This window comes from Acipenser ruthenus, chromosome 45, assembly GCF_902713425.1.
Source record: "Acipenser ruthenus chromosome 45, fAciRut3.2 maternal haplotype, whole genome shotgun sequence".
Classification (NCBI taxonomy): Eukaryota; Metazoa; Chordata; class Actinopteri; order Acipenseriformes; family Acipenseridae; genus Acipenser; species Acipenser ruthenus.
The window spans coordinates 2,889,931-2,909,281 of NC_081233.1; the positions used below are offsets into that span (position 1 = coordinate 2,889,931).

The following is a 19,351-nucleotide window of genomic DNA, read 5'->3' on the forward strand; positions in this document are numbered from 1 at the left end:
GAATCATGTTGTGTGCCATTGTATAATGTATTGAAGCAGGGATAGTAAAACGTGGGGTAATTGTCTTAATCATGTTTGGTGCTGCTGTATATTTTAAAATATATAAAACGTGCACCTTTTCTAAAATGGGCGTGACTATCACTGCTTACTGAATGACGTCACTGGCTGTGCTGGTTGTCTCCACCCATCATGCTCAGTATATCACAGCAGGTCTAAACTGAGCGTCACAGTGTCAGCGCGTTTCAGACCAGGGACGACACTTTGGCACTGCTTTGTGTCTAAGGTAAGACTTTCCAAAAACATGATCTAGATGTGTTTGTCTGTATGTAGATTACTAAATATCCATTAAAAACAGCAGCATGTTTATATGTGAAAGTCCCAATAGGGTTTAAATATAGATTTTAAGGAGGCAGTTTCCTCAATAGTCCATGTTAAACATATTAGCTTTATAGTTGCTTCTTGCAGAAGGAGTTTACTACTCTATAGGAAATAAATTTAACAAAAATGTTATTATTACGATTATTATTGTATTGCTTTTTAATATTTATATTTTGTATTGTTTTAGATGCATATGTGTTTCTTATACAGCCCTACTCTGTTTAAGTCTGTTTAAGGGTTAAATGCGGGAGTCATTTGAGCAGGAATTCTTCGAAAAATATTTAAACTGTAGAAATATATTCAATTCAATCTGTAGCAGCATAAAAAGTCATTTGGTCTATGGGATGGGCTGTACTTTGCATAGCCTTGCTTAACCCTACTCAAACCTGCCAAGAAAACATTCAAATCAGATGTTTTCAATGCTTCAAAGTGCAATATTGGGTCTTTATGAAAACATAGTGAAACGAAATCATTATAATTGATGATGTGTATTCCATATAGTATTGTTTGCTTCATTCAATAGTACTTGTACATTTGAATTTCCATCGCATAACAACCCAATAAGTGACTGATGGTGTGAAGCAGTTTATTTGATCAATACATCTCAGTGTTCCGGGGCAGCAGCACAACTCGACTCGTTTTTCCTTTTCTCTGTTTTTGACGTACAGTCGGGTTTTGGTACTGAATGCATCAGAGAAATAGAAAAGGGATTGCAAAATAAATAAATAAATGCATTTTTATTTAATTAATTCATATTCAGTATTCATGTTAATATTATTTTTCCATGTCTCCGATCAACACACACAAATAAACATGCTTTTGAAACACGCAACCGGGTGAAGCATGTTCCCTATTCTGTAGTGATGGAACGACAATCACAATGCTACGCTTCTGAAGATGATTATATTGTTAGTACAGTGAAAGCCGGGAGACTTTGTAGGTGTTTGAGTTTTCATAATGAAGGGAAGGCTTCTCCGTGGAATATAGTACTTTTATATTGCAGATTTTTATAGTATTTTAAATAGAAAACTTAATAATTCTTCTATTCGCTGCAAGCTGCTTGTCTCAACTCTCGCTCTCTCAGGCTCACTCGACGGAAGATTTGATTTCTGGCAGGAACACGCGCAGCCTGTAGCTGTGCAAGGACGGAACGGTGTTGAAAGCGTCATTAAAGACGCAGCTCACAAACAGCGTCCTCAATACTACTTAACTATATACACAAATCATAGCACATTATTTAAGAAATGAAAGGCCATATTTGCATCCTGAACCATTCGAAAAAAAAAACATAATACCACAGTAGTGACGTAAAAAAGTGATAATTCCTCTAGAGCAGTGGTTCCCAACTCCAGTCCTCAAGTACCCCTGTGTCTGCCTGGGGTTTGTTCGAGCTGAGCTCTGTTACTTAATTGAACCCTTAATTGAACTAAGAATTAGCCTAATCAGATAAAATATACAATTGTATAATGGACTTGAATTATCCAACCTTTTATAAACTAAACAATTAAATAATTAAAATTTAGCAAATTCTTAGTTTAATTAAGGGTTCAATTAAGTAACAGAGCTTGGTTGGGACAGAAACCAGCAAACACAGGGGTACTTGAGGAATGGAGTTGGGCACCACTGATCTAGAGGAGAATATACTTGAACTTTGACTCATTCGACTCCTTGAGACCACCACTTTCAATTCAAACACAAAACGTCTTGTTTTCAATCACTCGACAACACCCATAGTACAGAAATGTTCATTAATGAGCAACAAAATGAGAATATATTTTTAAAAAATGATGTAAAGCTGGTACATTTGTATCTCAGATAAACTGGAGAGGAACGGGAAATTAAAACCAGGTAAAGACAATCATCCAAATAAAGCTGAAACACTAACGGATAATGACACAGGAAGTCTGTACAGCACTGAAACATGACGTTTAAAAACAACAATAACTGTACTGCTGATCCTCGTCTTCTTAATATTAGCATCACAAGGGTATCCGTGGATTATAATGTATGACGTCACAGAAACCCTATCTATCTATCCGCATATTAAAGAACTGTGTAGTCATAATCAACGCTACTACTAACATAATGTTAACAACAACAACAATTATCATACTACTAATATTACTACTACTACTACTGGCACTTTTTCAGAGCTCCTCCAGTAGTGCAATTCAAACAGTTTGTGGAAGGGTGGTGGGCAATTCACTGATACACAGGAGACAGAACTTCATTTAAATGCCCCTTGGTGCATTGATTTATTTCTGCCACAAGGTGGCACTGTGATTCAAGTCCAGAGCACAACCTGATAGCAGCAATGGTAAAAGGCTGGCCGTTCACTCATGGTGTGCTGCACACAGGTGCTCAAAAATAATAATGAAAACAAAGGGCACAGAGAAAAAGGGAAAATAAAACACTGTAATAAAAACTACAAACAAAAGTTGGTGCTTATGCAGCGTCCCCCACTGCCACTAGACCGGTCAGCTCGGGGCTCCACCCTGTGCTCTCACTATACACTGGGGGGGCCAAGGTTCCCAACTACCTACACACACCCCCCCCCCCCCCTCGGGTACGTCACAATTATTTTGATTGTTTCTCTTATTTAACCCTTTGCAGTCCATTTATTAAGTGCGTGTCAGGCGCGTCAGGTCCAATTTATTTTCACATGCGCAGTTAATTTTAGACGCACTGTTTAAAAGTTTTTTTTCCACAGTCAAACGGATTTAAAAGGCCCTGCAGATCAACTAAGCACTCACTAGGCATCTCCAGCCCCGCCCCACCCTTTTGTTCGCTATCGCTTTCACATATGCTAATAAATAAATAATAATAATAATAATAGTCGTACATACCGATCGATCATCTCCTGATCACTCGTTTTATCGCCAAACTCCTCAATAGTGCAATCCAAGTCATTATTTTATTACTATAACATCTCAAAAAAGCTCTGCAAATGTCTGTGTTATTCTCTGTGCGCTGATTCAATAACGGCCAGCTTGTTTCCTTATGACGGCCCCTATGTGATGCCAGGGGCATGTATGACTATTTTTTTTTTCTATCGGCTTGTCTCGGCTCCAGTCGCTCCCACTTGGTCATTGAATGGTTTTCTCGGCTTTTTCCGGAGAAAAAACAACTAGAAACCCGTTTTTTGTGTTTTTTTGATGATGTCGGACAGGGTCCGACAATGGACCGGATAGGAATAATTGCAATGTCGGACCAGGTCCAACAATGGACTGCAAAGGGTTAATATTGGCTGTCTTCCTCAGCCATGCTTGCCTGTTTCGTTCTCTCGCTCCAGCCGCTGGTGTTCCTGCTTTGGGTTATTTACACCGGCTTCCTCAGCCAACGTCACTGGGTTTCCCCTGTAATGGCCACCTGAATGCATAACAGAGCGAAGTTCTTATAGGTCGAGCGACCCCTCCCAAGGCCCGCCTCTCAACCACTCAGATAGCAGCACAGACATCCCCCTGCAGGATCATGCATGCGTTAGATAACCAGCACAGACCTCGCCCTGCAGGATCATGCATGTGTTAGATAACCAGCACAGACCTCGCCCTGCAGGATCATGCATGTGTTAGATAACCAGCACAGACCTCGCCCTGCAGGATCATGCATGTGTTAGATAACCAGCACAGACCTCGCCCTGCAGGATCATGCATGCATTAGATAACCAGCACAGACCTCCCCCTGCAGGATCATGCATGCGTTAGATAACCAGCACAGACCTCGCCCTGCAGGATCATGCATGTGTTAGATAACCAGCACAGACCTCGCCCTGCAGGATCATGCATGTGTTAGATAACCAGCACAGACCTCCCCCTGCAGGATCATGCATGCGTTAGATAACCAGCACAGACCTCCCCCTGCAGGATCATGCATGCGTTAGATAACCAGCACAGACATCCCCCTGCAGGATCATGCATGCGTCAGATAGCAGCACAGACCTCCCCCTGCAGGATCATGCATGCGTTAGATAACCAGCACAGACCTCGCCCTGCAGGATCATGCATGCGTTAGATAACCAGCACAGACCTCGCCCTGCAGGATCATGCATGCGTTAGATAACCAGCACAGACCTCCCCCTGCAGGATCATGCACGCGTCAGATAGCAGCACAGACATCCCCCTGCAGGATCATGCACGCGTCAGATAGCAGCACAGACATCCCCCTGCAGGATCATGCACGCGTCAGATAGCAGCACAGACATCCCCCTGCAGGATCATGCATGCGTTAGATAACCAGCACAGACCTCGCCCTGTTACACAGTTATTTAAAAAAATATATATTTTCTAAATCTTTTTACTTTTCTTTTTTCTAGTAGTAGGGCACCTTTTTGTTAAGGTATTTTTGGTTTTATTGGTTAAAGTTTAAAAAAACACTGTTTCTTTTTTCTTTTGTTCTCCCTGCACTTGCACTGTTTCCAAGTGAGAGCAGTCATTTCCCTTTGTCTGTTTCTATTTTTTCTTCATTGAAACTCTTTTAATTTATTTGCTTTTAAATATTTAATTATAAAGCACTTCCTTTTGTTTCTTTTAATTTTAATTGTAATTTTAATGACAAAACTTTTTTATTTTAAATTATATTTTAGTTTTAATCCCCTGCTTCTGCTTGTGCAGAGTGGGAGAAGGGCCGGCGCATTGCTCTGTTCTGTTTTCTTATTTTTTTTATTTCTCCCCAATTTGAAATGCCCAATTATTTTTAGGCTCAGCTCACCGCTACCACCCCTGCGCTGACTCGGGAGGGGCGAAGATGAACACACGCTGTCCTCTGAAGCGTGTGCCATCAGCCGCCCGCTTCTTTACACACTGCAAACTCACCGTGCAGCCGCCTCAGAGCTACAGCGTCAAAGGACAACACAGCTCTGGGCAGCTTACAGGCAAGCCTGCAGGCGCCTGGCCAGGGGTCGCTGGTGCGCGGTGAGCCGAGGACCCCCTGGCCGACCTAACCCTCCCACCTCCCGGACGATGCTCGGCCAATTGAGCACCGCCCCCGGGAGCTCCCATCCACGGTCGGCTGTGGAATAGCCTGGACTCGAACCGGCGACGTCCAGGCTATAGAGCGCATCCTGCACTCTAGCAAGTGCTTTTACTGGATGCGTCACTCGGGAGCCCCTTATTTTAATTAATTAATTTTAATTACGTTGAACTTTGTTTGGTTTGTGCTGTGTTTTTGTGTGCCCCTGTACTGGTGTGCAGGGGTGTGTCTATGTGTGTGTGTCTTTGTCTCTGTGTGTGTGTGTTATTTGTTTAATTAAAACTAAATAAATACATAACAAAATAAAAAATAGTGGACAGGCTCCACAGCCCCAGAAACAGTGGGCACAGGTCCTGCAGGGGAAGCTGCTCCCCATTTAAAATATTAGAAGGTGGTACGGGGTGATGTGCCTCCTGAGAGACACCCTCTCAATCAAGGCCATGGTGAAAGCCATGGCCAAGGTGGTCAGACCGTCGCCCATTGTGGTGACACACACTGCGGGTTGAGAGGGGTCTCGCAGTTGGGGGGATGTACATCCTCATAGAACCCATGGAGTGGTTGGGCAGCAGGGTCGTCCTTTCTAACGTCCCACCTTTCTTAAAGCATGACCTTCTAAAGCCCCATCTTCAGGCCCTAGGGGAGCTGAAAACAGCGATCCACCCCATCCCCCTAGGGTGCAAAGACCAGCCCCTCTGCCACATGTTGACCTTCTGACACCAGGTTACCATCCACCTGATGGGGAGGGAAACCATGGAGGCCAACTACTGTATGTGATTTTTTTCTCCTCGGAGGAAGTGCGGTGCTACCACTGCAGAGAGCTGGGGCACCAAAATAAGAGGTGCTCTAAACTCAAGCAGAGCGCAAAACCATCCATGCCGGCACCGCACACCTCCGAGTCACCTCCCCCTCAGGGCCCTCAAACAGGTATCTCGAGGGGGTCCTTAGGACCGGAGAGCCGGTCCTGCTGATTAAACCAAAGGTGCTGGACCCTTCTCAGCCTTCCCTCGAGAACAACCTGAGCAGGATCTCTGATTTCTCCTCGACCCCTCCCTCCGCTCCACGTCAAGGACAACCCTGTACTATTTGTTACAAATAGTTAATGGCCAGTTTTTGTTAGCACCCCCTTTTATTTAGGGAATGCTAATTAGTATTTTTTTTATCAGTTGTTACATTAGCCATACCATATTTAGTAAGCCTCATCTCGTCTGAGCTCAGACGCTAAGCAAGGCTGGGCTTGGTTTGTACTTGGATGGGAGACCACCTAGAACACCATGTGCTGAGTGAAGACTGACTTAGTCCTCCTATTGGTCATCAAATAGGACTACTACTAATAATAACAACAAAATCTCTATTGAGGTTCCAATGTGATTGAGTGTTTTGTTTTGCTGTGTTTTTTATATTTGAAGCGTCCCTTATGAAGGTGATTAATTGAAAGTCTTCTCTTTCTAATGCAGAGTCTGCTGTGATGGGGGAGAGAGGGCTGCTCATCCTTCTGCTTGCAGGTGGGTTTCCTTTATTTCTGTTTTTCTCACTATTTGCTTTGGTATTTTCCACATTCTCTCTCAGAAAAGTTAATGCGGTTCTTAAAGCTGCAGTGTCCCTCAATCATGTTCACTGTGAAACTAACATGTGATTCCTGGGTATGTGTGTTTACTGCACTGCTCCACTTCTACAGAGCAGACCTGGCTGCAGTTATATCTACTCAGCTCAGCACAAGCTATTGATCGGTACTGTGGGAGGTATATGGAGGCTGTCTGTCACACCTACATTGTTACAAATGTGTAGAGAACCGCTTGTCCACTTAAGATGAAAGGGACTTTTTAAAGTAAAAATAAAATCTGGTTTTATTCCCTAAAGGTGTATTTATTTATTTATTTATTTATTTATTTATTTATTTATTTATTTTTTAAAAGTTATTCTATATCTTTTAAACAGACATTAATCTGGGATGTACAGGACATGGAGGCTGTCTGTCTGCCCAAAGTTACTCTCAGAATCCTGGGGTATACTGGGGCAGTCTCACTGGGCTCTATGTATCATTGATTTTTCTTTTGTATCTTGACTTTTTGTAGGTTTTTGTGGATTTGTAGATTTACCCACGATGTATTAAAGTCATTTTCATTCTCGTAACTCAGTTTCATGGCTGCAAACTACTTTCAAACTACTTTCATATGTAAATGTGTGGATCTCATGATAATAGTAGTATCATTTTCTTCCTGATTTACGACTTCGGTTTGTTATTTTACGCATGCCTCTCTGTGGCGGAGTGTCCCGCCCCTATTTATTATTATTTGTATTTTTGTTTGCGGCGCGGGTAAAAGCGCCGCGTCTTTTATTATTATTTAAAAAACCCCGTGAGGATGCATGGCTGATCAGCTACTGATTACTTAAATAGCTGACAGTCATGCATCCTTACCAAACGCGTGCAGACTCTGGCCGGGGGATAATAAGATAATTACCAACTAGTTAATCCCTCGGCCAGAGTATATAAACCTGCAGCTCTCTGCACTTGATGTTGGGGTGTTGGAGTAGAGAGTACGGGGAGCGGAGAGAAGGATAATATTTAAAAAACAATTGCTAATACGTGCTGGATAATCCAGCACGGCACTTACTTGTTTGTTTATTTATTCGTTTGGCCCTCGTGCCCTTTTGTTTGTATTTTGTTTAAATCTGTTGTTTGTTTATTATTAAATACGCCGAGTGCTTTTGCACTCGGTTTCACCCGCCCATCCACTGTTTTGGAGTCAGTTACTTCCTGGTCCGTGACGTCATCCACCACACCACTGCGAGCCAGACTGTCACATATGGTGTCCTGCGTGGGACAAAACAAACGCCTCCAATAGCCGGACCAGGAAAGAAAAGCTCGTTTTTTTTGTTCGTTTTTTTTTCAAAGTGTTTTTGTGTGTTTTTTGGGGAAAAAAAAAAAAAAAAAAAAAAAGAAAATATGGGAAGAAGCGGACGGAGGAAGCAGCAGCTACAGCAGCGTGGGGCCGGTCGCAGGTCCCACTGTAGCTCAACCATGCTGGACGTCTGCCCCACCTGCTTGAAAGGTGAGGAGTGGTGCTTCGCTGTTGGGGAGGTGGGTCACATAGCACCCGACCAACCCCCTCCATGGCAGGAGAAAGAGGAGCCAGAGCATCCAGTGAGGGAGGACCTGCATCCTCCAAAGAGGACGAATGCACTCTCCTCTGAGGGAGTCTGGGACTGGCTGGTGGAGCCGGGGAGGGATTATGAGGAAGCCCTCCCTGCAGTGATCAACCTCCTGTGGGCAAGAGATGGGGAGCGCTGGGAGGCCTGGGAACAGCAACACCACCCAGCATCCCTCCCAGACATCGCAGCCATGGTGCTCAACTACCTGGCTGCGGATATGGGAGAGACCCTGCTGCTGCCATCTCCAGCACCAAAGGGAGAGGAGCCATCGCTACCGTCTCCACCAGCAGAGGGAGAGGAGCCATCGCTACCGTCTCCACCAGCAGAGGGAGAGGAGCCATCGCTGCCGTCTCCAGCGCCAGAGGGAGAGGAGCCATCGCTGCCGTCTCCAGCGCCAGAGGGAGAGGAGCCATCGCTGCCGTCTCCAGCGCCAGAGGGAGAGGAGCCATCGCTGCCGTCTCCAGCGCCAGAGGGAGAGGAGCCATCGCTGCCGTCTCCAGCATTAGAGGGAGAGGAGCCATGGCTGCCGTCTCCAGCATTAGAGGGAGAGGAGCCATCGCTACCGTCTCCACCAGCGGGAGAGGAGCCATCGCTACCGTCTCCACCAGCAGAGGGAGAGGAGCCATCGCTACCGTCTCCACCAGCAGAGGGAGAATGCCTGCTGGTTTCGCCTCCACAGCCTGAGGAGGAGGAGCCCGAACGTCCTACGCCCGAGTGGGAGGAGCCCGAACGTCCTACGCCCGAGTGGGAGGAGCCCGAACGTCCTACGCCCGAGTGGGAGGAGCCCGAACGTCCTACGCCCGAGTGGGAGGAGCCCGAACGTCCTACGCCCGAGTGGGAGGAGCCCGAACGTCCTACGCCTGAGTGGGGGGAGCCCGAACGTCCTACGCCCGAGGGGGGGGAGCCCGAACGTCCTACGCCCGAGAGGGGGGAGTCGGTGCGTCCACAGCCCAAGAGGGAGGAGTCGGTGCGTCCACAGCCCAAGAGGGAGGAGTCGGTGCGTCCACAGCCCAAAGAGGGGGGAGTCGGTGCGTCCATAGCCCAAGAGGTGGAAGTCTGCGCTTCCACAGCCTTAGGACCCAAGCTGCAGTCCCAAGAGCCAGAAGGGGAGGAGTTACAGGCTCAACCCCCTGAATTTTTCTGGGGGGGAGAAGGGCAGGATGCTGGTGTTCCCCAGCAGCCTCTATTTATGCTGCTGAAGGGAGCACGGCACACACCAGCCCAGCCGCCACAGCAGAGGGAGCCAGCACCGCCACAGCCTCCCTCTGAGTGGCCAGCATCCGCCCCATCGCCTCTGCCTCCACCACCACCAGGAGCAGAGCAGCAGGAGCTGCCTCTGTCTCCACCACCACCAGGAGCAGAGCAGCAGGAGCTGCTTCTGTCTCCACCATCACCAGGAGCAGAGCAGCAAGAGCTGCCTCTGCCTCCGCCACCTCCACCAGCAGAGGGTGAATGCCTGCTGGTTCCACATCCACCGTCGTGGGAGGACTGCTTGCCCCTCCCACCTCCACCAGCAGAGGGTGAATGCCTGCTGGTTCCGCCTCCACCGTCGTGGGAGGACTGCTTGCCCCTCCCACCTCCACCAGCAGAGGGTGAATGCCTGCTGGTTCTGCCTCAACCGTCGTGGGAGGACTGCTTGCCCCTCCCACCTCCACCAGCAGAGGGTGAATACCTGCTGGTTCCGCCTCAGCCGCCGTGGGAGGACTGCTTGCCACTCCCAGCTCCACCAGCAGAGGGTGAATACCTGCTGGTTCCGTCTCAGCCGCTGTGGGAGGACTGCTTTCCCCTCCCACCATCGCCATTGCCTGGGGATGGCTGTTCTGCATCGCCTGGGGCTGCCTTTTGTTCTCTACAGGACACAGGGTACGAGGGAGAAGTGGAGCTCCCGCTGCCGCCTCCATGGCCAGGGGCTCCCCTCCCGAGTTCGCCTCCCGAGGGTCCGCTGCGGCTGCCGTCGCCTTCCGAGGGTCCGCTGCGGCTGCCGTCGCCTTCCGAGGGTCCGCTGCGGCTGCCGTCGCCTTCCGAGGGTCCGCTGCGGCTGCCGTCGCCTTCCGAGGGTCCGCTGCGGCTGCCGTCGCCTTCCGAGGGTCCGCTGCTGCTGCCGTCGCCTTCCGAGGGTCCGCTGCTGCTGCCGTCACCTGGGGTCGCCAGGGATCCTGCTTCGCCTGGGGTCGTCGAGGGTCCGGCTTCGCCTAGGGTCGCCGGGGATCCTGCTTTGCCTGGGGTCGCCAGGGATCCTGCTTCGCCTGGGGTCGTCGAGGGTCCGGCTTCACCTGGGGTCGCCAGGGATCCTGCTTCGCCTGGGGTCGCTACACGATGGCCGGAGCTCCATGAAAGGGAGCTGCCAGAAATGAAGAAAGGGGGGGAGGTCAGGAGACCAGCTCCCCCAGCCGCACTTTCGCGGCTGGAGATCATGTGGTCGGAGCCCCACGGAGGGGAACTGCCGGCCATGAAGAAGGGGGGAGAGGTCAGGAGACCAGCTCCCCCAGCCGCACTTTCGCGGCAGGATAGAGTGTGGCGGGAGCCCCGGAAGAGGGAGCTGCCGGCCACGAAGAATGGGGGGGTGCCAGAGATTCCACCATGGCCACCCCCCAGAAGTAACTTGCTTCCCCCTCTTCCGGGACTTTAAGACTGAGGGGGGAGGTGGCCGTTGGGGCCATGTGTGCTGCGCACAAGGGGGGGCATGTGTGGCGGAGTGTCCCGCCCCTATTTATTATTATTTGTATTTTTGTTTGCGGCGCGGGTAAAAGCGCCGCGTCTTTTATTATTATTTAAAAAACCCCGTGAGGATGCATGGCTGATCAGCTACTGATTACTTAAATAGCTGACAGTCATGCATCCTTACCAAACGCGTGCAGACTCTGGCCGGGGGATAATAAGATAATTACCAACTAGTTAATCCCTCGGCCAGAATATATAAACCTGCAGCTCTCTGCACTTGATGTTGGGGTGTTGGAGTAGAGAGTACGGGGAGCGGAGAGAAGGATAATATTTAAAAAACAATTGCTAATACGTGCTGGATAATCCAGCACGGCACTTACTTGTTTGTTTATTTATTCGTTTGGCCCTCGTGCCCTTTTGTTTGTATTTTGTTTAAATCTGTTGTTTGTTTATTATTAAATACGCCGAGTGCTTTTGCACTCGGTTTCACCCGCCCATCCACTGTTTTGGAGTCAGTTACTTCCTGGTCCGTGACGTCATCCACCACACCACTGCGAGCCAGACTGTCACACTCTCACTGGTGTAGATTCAACTAGCTGTTCGGATCTGAGACTTCCAGTTTAAACGTTTCCAGGGTTTTAGTTACTTTAGAATAAAGCACCTTCAAATAGAAAAGAAACCAAATAAATACATTTTGTTTTGGTTTCTTTAATATTTGAAGGTGCTTTATTTTAAACTGTACATTAATAATGGAAAGGAAGCACAGAAACAAATCATTGCAGAGTTCTTTAAACACACACTGAAATCTTTTCTACTCAGTAATTCATTATGTAATGTATAGACAACTCAGTTACCATGAAAAGTATTTACTTGCGAAGCCTACATACTGTACTTTATTCCTTTACACAACTAAAATATACATCAACTCAAACAAAAGAGTCTGCGATATTGTTAAATAAAGCACTGAAAGCATAGGGAAGCATGGTCAGGGTACAGAGGAGTACAAACATGGTAAACTGCAGAATTACCGTGCTGATTTCCCATGGTAAACTTCCATATATAGCAACAAGCTTAGTTTTATTCATGCTTTCTGTTGTTGGGACCCTTTCTTTTCGATCTATGTGTTGGTTTGTTTTCGCTGTGCTCAGGCTCTGCGTGTGTTTAACGCATCACATTCAGTTTGTCCTGTTTGTTTTCTCTGTGCTCAGGGTCTGCGTGTGTTTAACGCATCACATTCAGTTTGTCCTGTTTGTTTTCTCTGTGCTCAGGCTCTGCGTGTGTTTAACGCATCACATTCAGTTTGTCCTGTTTGTTTTCGCTGTGCTCAGGCTCTGCGTGTGTTTAACGCATCACATTCAGTTTGTCCTGTTTGTTTTCGCTGTGCTCAGGCTCTGCGTGTGTTTAACGCATCACATTCAGTTTGTCCTGTTTGTTTTCTCTGTGCTCAGGGTCTGCGTGTGTTTAACGCATCACATTCAGTTTGTCCTGTTTGTTTTCTCTGTGCTCAGGCTCTGCGTGTGTTTAACTCATCACATTCAGTTTGTCCTGTTTGTTTTCTCTGTGCTCAGGCTCTGCGTGTGTTTAACGCATCACATTCAGTTTGTCCTGTTTGTTTTCTCTGTGCTCGGGGTCTGCGCTGTGTTTAACGCATCACATTCAGTTTGTCCTGTTTGTTTTCTCTGTTCTCAGGCTCTGCGTGTGTTTAACTCATCACATTCAGTTTGTCCTGTTTGTTTTCTCTGTGCTCAGGGTCTGCGTGTGTTTAACGCATCACATTCAGTTTGTCCTGTTTGTTTTCTCTGTGCTCAGGGTCTGCGTGTGTTTAACGCATCACATTCAGTTTGTCCTGTTTGTTTTCTCTGTGCTCAGGGTCTGCGTGTGTTTAACTCATCACATTCAGTTTGTCCTGTTTGTTTTCTCTGTGCTCAGGCTCTGCGTGTGTTTAACGCATCACATTCAGTTTGTCCTGTTTGTTTTCTCTGTGCTCGGGGTCTGCGCTGTGTTTAACGCATCACATTCAGTTTGTCCTGTTTGTTTTCTCTGTTCTCAGGCTCTGCGTGTGTTTAACTCATCACATTCAGTTTGTCCTGTTTGTTTTCTCTGTGCTCAGGGTCTGCGTGTGTTTAACGCATCACATTCAGTTTGTCCTGTTTGTTTTCGCTGTGCTCAGGCTCTGCGTGTGTTTAACGCATCACATTCAGTTTGTCCTGTTTGTTTTCTCTGTGCTCAGGGTCTGCGTGTGTTTAACTCATCACATTCAGTTTGTCCTGTTTGTTTTCGCTGTGCTCAGGCTCTGCGTGTGTTTAACGCATCACATTCAGTTTGTCCTGTTTGTTTTCTCTGTGCTCAGGCTCTGCGTGTGTTTAACGCATCACATTCAGTTTGTCCTGTTTGTTTTCTCTGTGCTCAGGGTCTGCGTGTGTTTAACGCATCACATTCAGTTTGTCCTGTTTGTTTTCGCTGTGCTCAGGCTCTGCGCTGTGTTTAACGCATCACATTCAGTTTGTCCTGTTTGTTTTCTCTGTGCTCAGGCTCTGCGTGTGTTTAACGCATCACATTCAGTTTGTCCTGTTTGTTTTCTCTGTGCTCAGGCTCTGCGTGTGTTTAACGCATCACATTCAGTTTGTCCTGTTTGTTTTCTCTGTGCTCAGGGTCTGCGTGTGTTTAACTCATCACATTCAGTTTGTCCTGTTTGTTTTCGCTGTGCTCAGGGTCTGCGTGTGTTTAACGCATCACATTCAGTTTGTCCTGTTTGTTTTCTCTGTGCTCAGGGTCTGCGCTGTGTTTAACGCATCACATTCAGTTTGTCCTGTTTGTTTTCGCTGTGCTCAGGGTCTGCGTGTGTTTAACGCATCACATTCAGTTTGTCCTGTTTGTTTTCTCTGTGCTCAGGCTCTGCGTGTGTTTAACGCATCACATTCAGTTTGTCCTGTTTGTTTTCTCTGTGCTCAGGCTCTGCGTGTTGTAACACAGCAGGGAGGGGGTTAAAGCCTCCCTGAGTAGAAAACATGTGCAGAATGCACATTTGTTTAGTTTAATTGTTTTGGTTTATCGTTGAATTTGATTTGTTAATTGTTTTATTATTAATTATCCCCTGCACCTGGTAGCCATTGTTAAATTAGTACCAGGTGCAGGGTATTTAAGAGAGGCAGATAGTCTGCCCATGGCTGCTGAGAGAGAAGGAAGCAGGATAGGTGCTCTGCTTCCGAGCAGTCGGGTGAAGAAAGGTAGTGTAAACCTGTGTGGTTTGTTTCGTGGTGAAGACTTTGTTTTGTTACAGGTAAACAGCTTAGCTGTCCTGATTTATAGTTTAGGTTCCTGTTTGTTTAGTTAGTGCTCGTAAAGAGCTAGGTGTTTATTTTGTGTTTGTTTATTTTTGTGTTTATTAAAAATAGCGCAACCGCGCTGAAAACTCAATTTCTGTCTGCTGGGTCAAGTTCTTAAAGGGGCAACGAACCCGAGTGAGTTGTGCTTTGTCACATGTGGTGGAGAATGCGGGCATGAAACGCGCCCTACTGACCCAGCACAGTAAAATAAATAAATAAAAAAATGGAAGCGCTGCACGAGATGATCCGGGCAATGAAAGCGGCCACCGCTGTTCAGGAGGAACTGAACAGAAAACGGAGACAGGAGCGGGGACTTCCGGACCCAGAACCAACGGAGCTGGAGCTAATGTTCCAGAGATGGGTGAGGTCAAGAGAAGCCCCGCTGTCTCCAGCACCCGAGGGAGAAGCCCCGCTGTCTCCAGAGCCCAGAGGGGAGGAGCTGCCGCTTCCAGAGGCCAGAGGGGAGGAGCTGCCGCTTCCAGAGGCCAGAGGGGAGGAGCCGCCGCTTCCAGAGGCCAGAGGGGAGGAGCCGCCGCTTCCAGAGCCCAGAGGGGAGGAGCCGCCGCTTCCAGAGCCCAGAGGGGAGGAGCCGCCGCTTCCAGAGCCCAGAGGGGAGGAGCCGCCGCTTCCAGAGCCCAGAGGGGAGGAGCCGCCGCTTCCAGAGCCCAGAGGGGAGGAGCTGCCGCCGCCCGAGCCAGAGGGGGAGGAGCTGCCTGAGCTGCAGCAGGAGCTGCAGCTGAATGAGGAAGAGGAGCTAAAGTGCCCAGCACCACCACAACCCCGACCTCCACCCCAGCAAAGCAGTCCGGCGCTGGTGGGTACGGTCCCTTGCTCCGTGCTCGTGGACACCATGCCGGAATGCATGGACCTCCCTGTGCTCGACCTAGTGCCCAGGTCGGGGCACCACCAGGCACAGTTGCTCACCTGGTCCCTTGCTCCGCTCCCCCTGAAACCTCAGACGTCACGACGCGGTCGTGTGACGTCACTGGCGTTCCCCCTTCCTCCCGCTGTGTTCCCCCTGGAGTCTCAGAGGTCGTTGCGCCGGTCCTGTGGCTCACACCTCTGCCTGTTGCTGCACCGTCCAGGGTACCAGCCTACGCGTCGGTCGCCCCTAGCAAGCCGTTTGGGTCCCTCCTTGCTGGATCATGGTCCCTACCCTGAAGCGCCGGAGGACTCCACCCATCCTCAAGCCCACCCGAAGGATCGGGAGAAGGTGGAACTTTGTGGACTCGAGGGTGGGTGGTTATGCTTTAGGGGAGGGGGTGGCCTTGGAATGGCCGATCAGTGTTGCACACTTAAGGGGGGGGAAGTGTAACACAGCAGGGAGGGGGTTAAAGCCTCCCTGAGTAGAAAACATGTGCAGAATGCACATTTGTTTAGTTTAATTGTTTTGGTTTATCGTTGAATTTGATTTGTTAATTGTTTTATTATTAATTATCCCCTGCACCTGGTAGCCATTGTTAAATTAGTACCAGGTGCAGGGTATTTAAGAGAGGCAGATAGTCTGCCCATGGCTGCTGAGAGAGAAGGAAGCAGGATAGGTGCTCTGCTTCCGAGCAGTCGGGTGAAGAAAGGTAGTGTAAACCTGTGTGGTTTGTTTCGTGGTGAAGACTTTGTTTTGTTACAGGTAAACAGCTTAGCTGTCCTGATTTATAGTTTAGGTTCCTGTTTGTTTAGTTAGTGCTCGTAAAGAGCTAGGTGTTTATTTTGTGTTTGTTTATTTTTGTGTTTATTAAAAATAGCGCAACCGCGCTGAAAACTCAATTTCTGTCTGCTGGGTCAAGTTCTTAAAGGGGCAACGAACCCGAGTGAGTTGTGCTTTGTCACAGTGTGTTTAACGCATCACATTCAGTTTGTCCTGTTTGTTTTCTCTGTGCTCAGGGTCTGCGCTGTGTTTAACGCATCACATTCAGTTTGTCCTGTTTGTTTTCTCTGTGCTCAGGCTCTGCGTGTGTTTAACGCATCACATTCAGTTTGTCCTGTTTGTTTTCTCTGTGCTCAGGCTCTGCGTGTGTTTAACGCATCACATTCAGTTTGTCCTGTTTGTTTTCTCTGTGCTCAGGGTCTGCGCTGTGTTTAACGCATCACATTCAGTTTGTCCTGTTTGTTTTCTCTGTGCTCAGGGTCTGCGCTGTGTTTAACTCATCACATTCAGTTTGTCCTGTTTGTTTTCTCTGTGCTCAGGCTCTGCGTGTGTTTAACGCATCACATTCAGTTTGTCCTGTTTGTTTTCTCTGTGCTCAGGCTCTGCGTGTGTTTAACGCATCACATTCAGTTTGTCCTGTTTGTTTTCTCTGTGCTCAGGGTCTGCGCTGTGTTTAACGCATCACATTCAGTTTGTCCTGTTTGTTTTCTCTGTGCTCAGGGTCTGCGTGTGTTTAACTCATCACATTCAGTTTGTCCTGTTTGTTTTCGCTGTGCTCAGGGTCTGCGTGTGTTTAACGCATCACATTCAGTTTGTCCTGTTTGTTTTCTCTGTGCTCAGGGTCTGCGCTGTGTTTAACGCATCACATTCAGTTTGTCCTGTTTGTTTTCTCTGTGCTCAGGCTCTGCGTGTTGTAACACAGCAGGGAGGGGGTTAAAGCCTCCCTGAGTAGAAAACATGTGCAGAATGCACATTTGTTTAGTTTAATTGTTTTGGTTTATCGTTGAATTTGATTTGTTAATTGTTTTATTATTAATTATCCCCTGCACCTGGTAGCCATTGTTAAATTAGTACCAGGTGCAGGGTATTTAAGAGAGGCAGATAGTCTGCCCATGGCTGCTGAGAGAGAAGGAAGCAGGATAGGTGCTCTGCTTCCGAGCAGTCGGGTGAAGAAAGGTAGTGTAAACCTGTGTGGTTTGTTTCGTGGTGAAGACTTTGTTTTGTTACAGGTAAACAGCTTAGCTGTCCTGATTTATAGTTTAGGTTCCTGTTTGTTTAGTTAGTGCTCGTAAAGAGCTAGGTGTTTATTTTGTGTTTGTTTATTTTTGTGTTTATTAAAAATAGCGCAACCGCGCTGAAAACTCAATTTCTGTCTGCTGGGTCAAGTTCTTAAAGGGGCAACGAACCCGAGTGAGTTGTGCTTTGTCACATGTGGTGGAGAATGCGGGCATGAAACGCGCCCTACTGACCCAGCACAGTAAAATAAATAAATAAAAAAATGGAAGCGCTGCACGAGATGATCCGGGCAATGAAAGCGGCCACCGCTGTTCAGGAGGAACTGAACAGAAAACGGAGACAGGAGCGGGGACTTCCGGACCCAGAACCAACGGAGCTGGAGCTAATGTTCCAGAGATGGGTGAGGTCAAGAGAAGCCCCGCTGTCTCCAGCACCCGAGGGAGAAGCCCCGCTGTCTCCAGAGCCCAGAGGGGAGGAGCTGCCGCTTCCAGAGGCCAGAGGGGAGGAGCTGCCGCTTCCAGAGGCCAGAGGGGAGGAGCCGCCGCTTCCAGAGCCCAGAGGGGAGGAGCCGCCGCTTCCGGAGCCCAGAGGGGAGGAGCCGCCGCTTCCGGAGCCCAGAGGGGAGGAGCCGCCGCTTCCTGAGCCCAGAGGGGAGGAGCCGCCGCTTCCAGAGCCCAGAGGGGAGGAGCCGCCGCTTCCAGAGCCCAGAGGGGAGGAGCCGCCGCTTCCAGAGCCCAGAGGGGAGGAGCCGCCGCTTCCAGAGCCCAGAGGGGAGGAGCCGCCGCTTCCAGAGCCCAGAGGGGAGGAGCTGCCGCCGCCCGAGCCAGAGGGGGAGGAGCTGCCTGAGCTGCAGCAGGAGCTGCAGCTGAATGAGGAAGAGGAGCTAAAGTGCCCAGCACCACCACAACCCCGACCTCCACCCCAGCAAAGCAGTCCGGCGCTGGTGGGTACGGTCCCTTGCTCCGTGCTCGTGGACACCATGCCGGAATGCATGGACCTCCCTGTGCTCGACCTAGTGCCCAGGTCGGGGCACCACCAGGCACAGTTGCTCACCTGGTCCCTTGCTCCGCTCCCCCTGAAACCTCAGACGTCACGACGCGGTCGTGTGACGTCACTGGCGTTCCCCCTTCCTCCCGCTGTGTTCCCCCTGGAGTCTCAGAGGTCGTTGCGCCGGTCCTGTGGCTCACACCTCTGCCTGTTGCTGCACCGTCCAGGGTACCAGCCTACGCGTCGGTCGCCCCTAGCAAGCCGTTTGGGTCCCTCCTTGCTGGATCATGGTCCCTACCCTGAAGCGCCGGAGGACTCCACCCATCCTCAAGCCCACCCGAAGGATCGGGAGAAGGTGGAACTTTGTGGACTCGAGGGTGGGTGGTTATGCTTTAGGGGAGGGGGTGGCCTTGGAATGGCCGATCAGTGTTGCACACTTAAGGGGGGGGAAGTGTAACACAGCAGGGAGGGGGTTAAAGCCTCCCTGAGTAGAAAACATGTGCAGAATGCACATTTGTTTAGTTTAATTGTTTTGGTTTATCGTTGAATTTGATTTGTTAATTGTTTTATTATTAATTATCCCCTGCACCTGGTAGCCATTGTTAAATTAGTACCAGGTGCAGGGTATTTAAGAGAGGCAGATAGTCTGCCCATGGCTGCTGAGAGAGAAGGAAGCAGGATAGGTGCTCTGCTTCCGAGCAGTCGGGTGAAGAAAGGTAGTGTAAACCTGTGTGGTTTGTTTCGTGGTGAAGACTTTGTTTTGTTACAGGTAAACAGCTTAGCTGTCCTGATTTATAGTTTAGGTTCCTGTTTGTTTAGTTAGTGCTCGTAAAGAGCTAGGTGTTTATTTTGTGTTTGTTTATTTTTGTGTTTATTAAAAATAGCGCAACCGCGCTGAAAACTCAATTTCTGTCTGCTGGGTCAAGTTCTTAAAGGGGCAACGAACCCGAGTGAGTTGTGCTTTGTCACAGTGTGTTTAACGCATCACATTCAGTTTGTC

General features: G+C 48.7%; 1 protein-coding gene across 1 annotated transcript in view; it reads left to right on the plus strand.

Moving 5' to 3' along the window:
• The first annotated feature begins 242 nt into the window (after window positions 1–242).
• The window catches only part of LOC117404931 (C-type mannose receptor 2-like), a 52,928-nt gene continuing 33,819 nt past the window's right edge, over window positions 243–19,351 (plus strand). Inside the window, exons 1-2 of the mRNA XM_059013039.1 lie at window positions 243–283; window positions 6,801–6,848. Coding sequence (XP_058869022.1) covers window positions 6,812–6,848 — 37 coding nt within the window. The 5' untranslated portion in view covers window positions 243–283; window positions 6,801–6,811. The remainder of the gene's footprint in view (window positions 284–6,800; window positions 6,849–19,351) is intronic.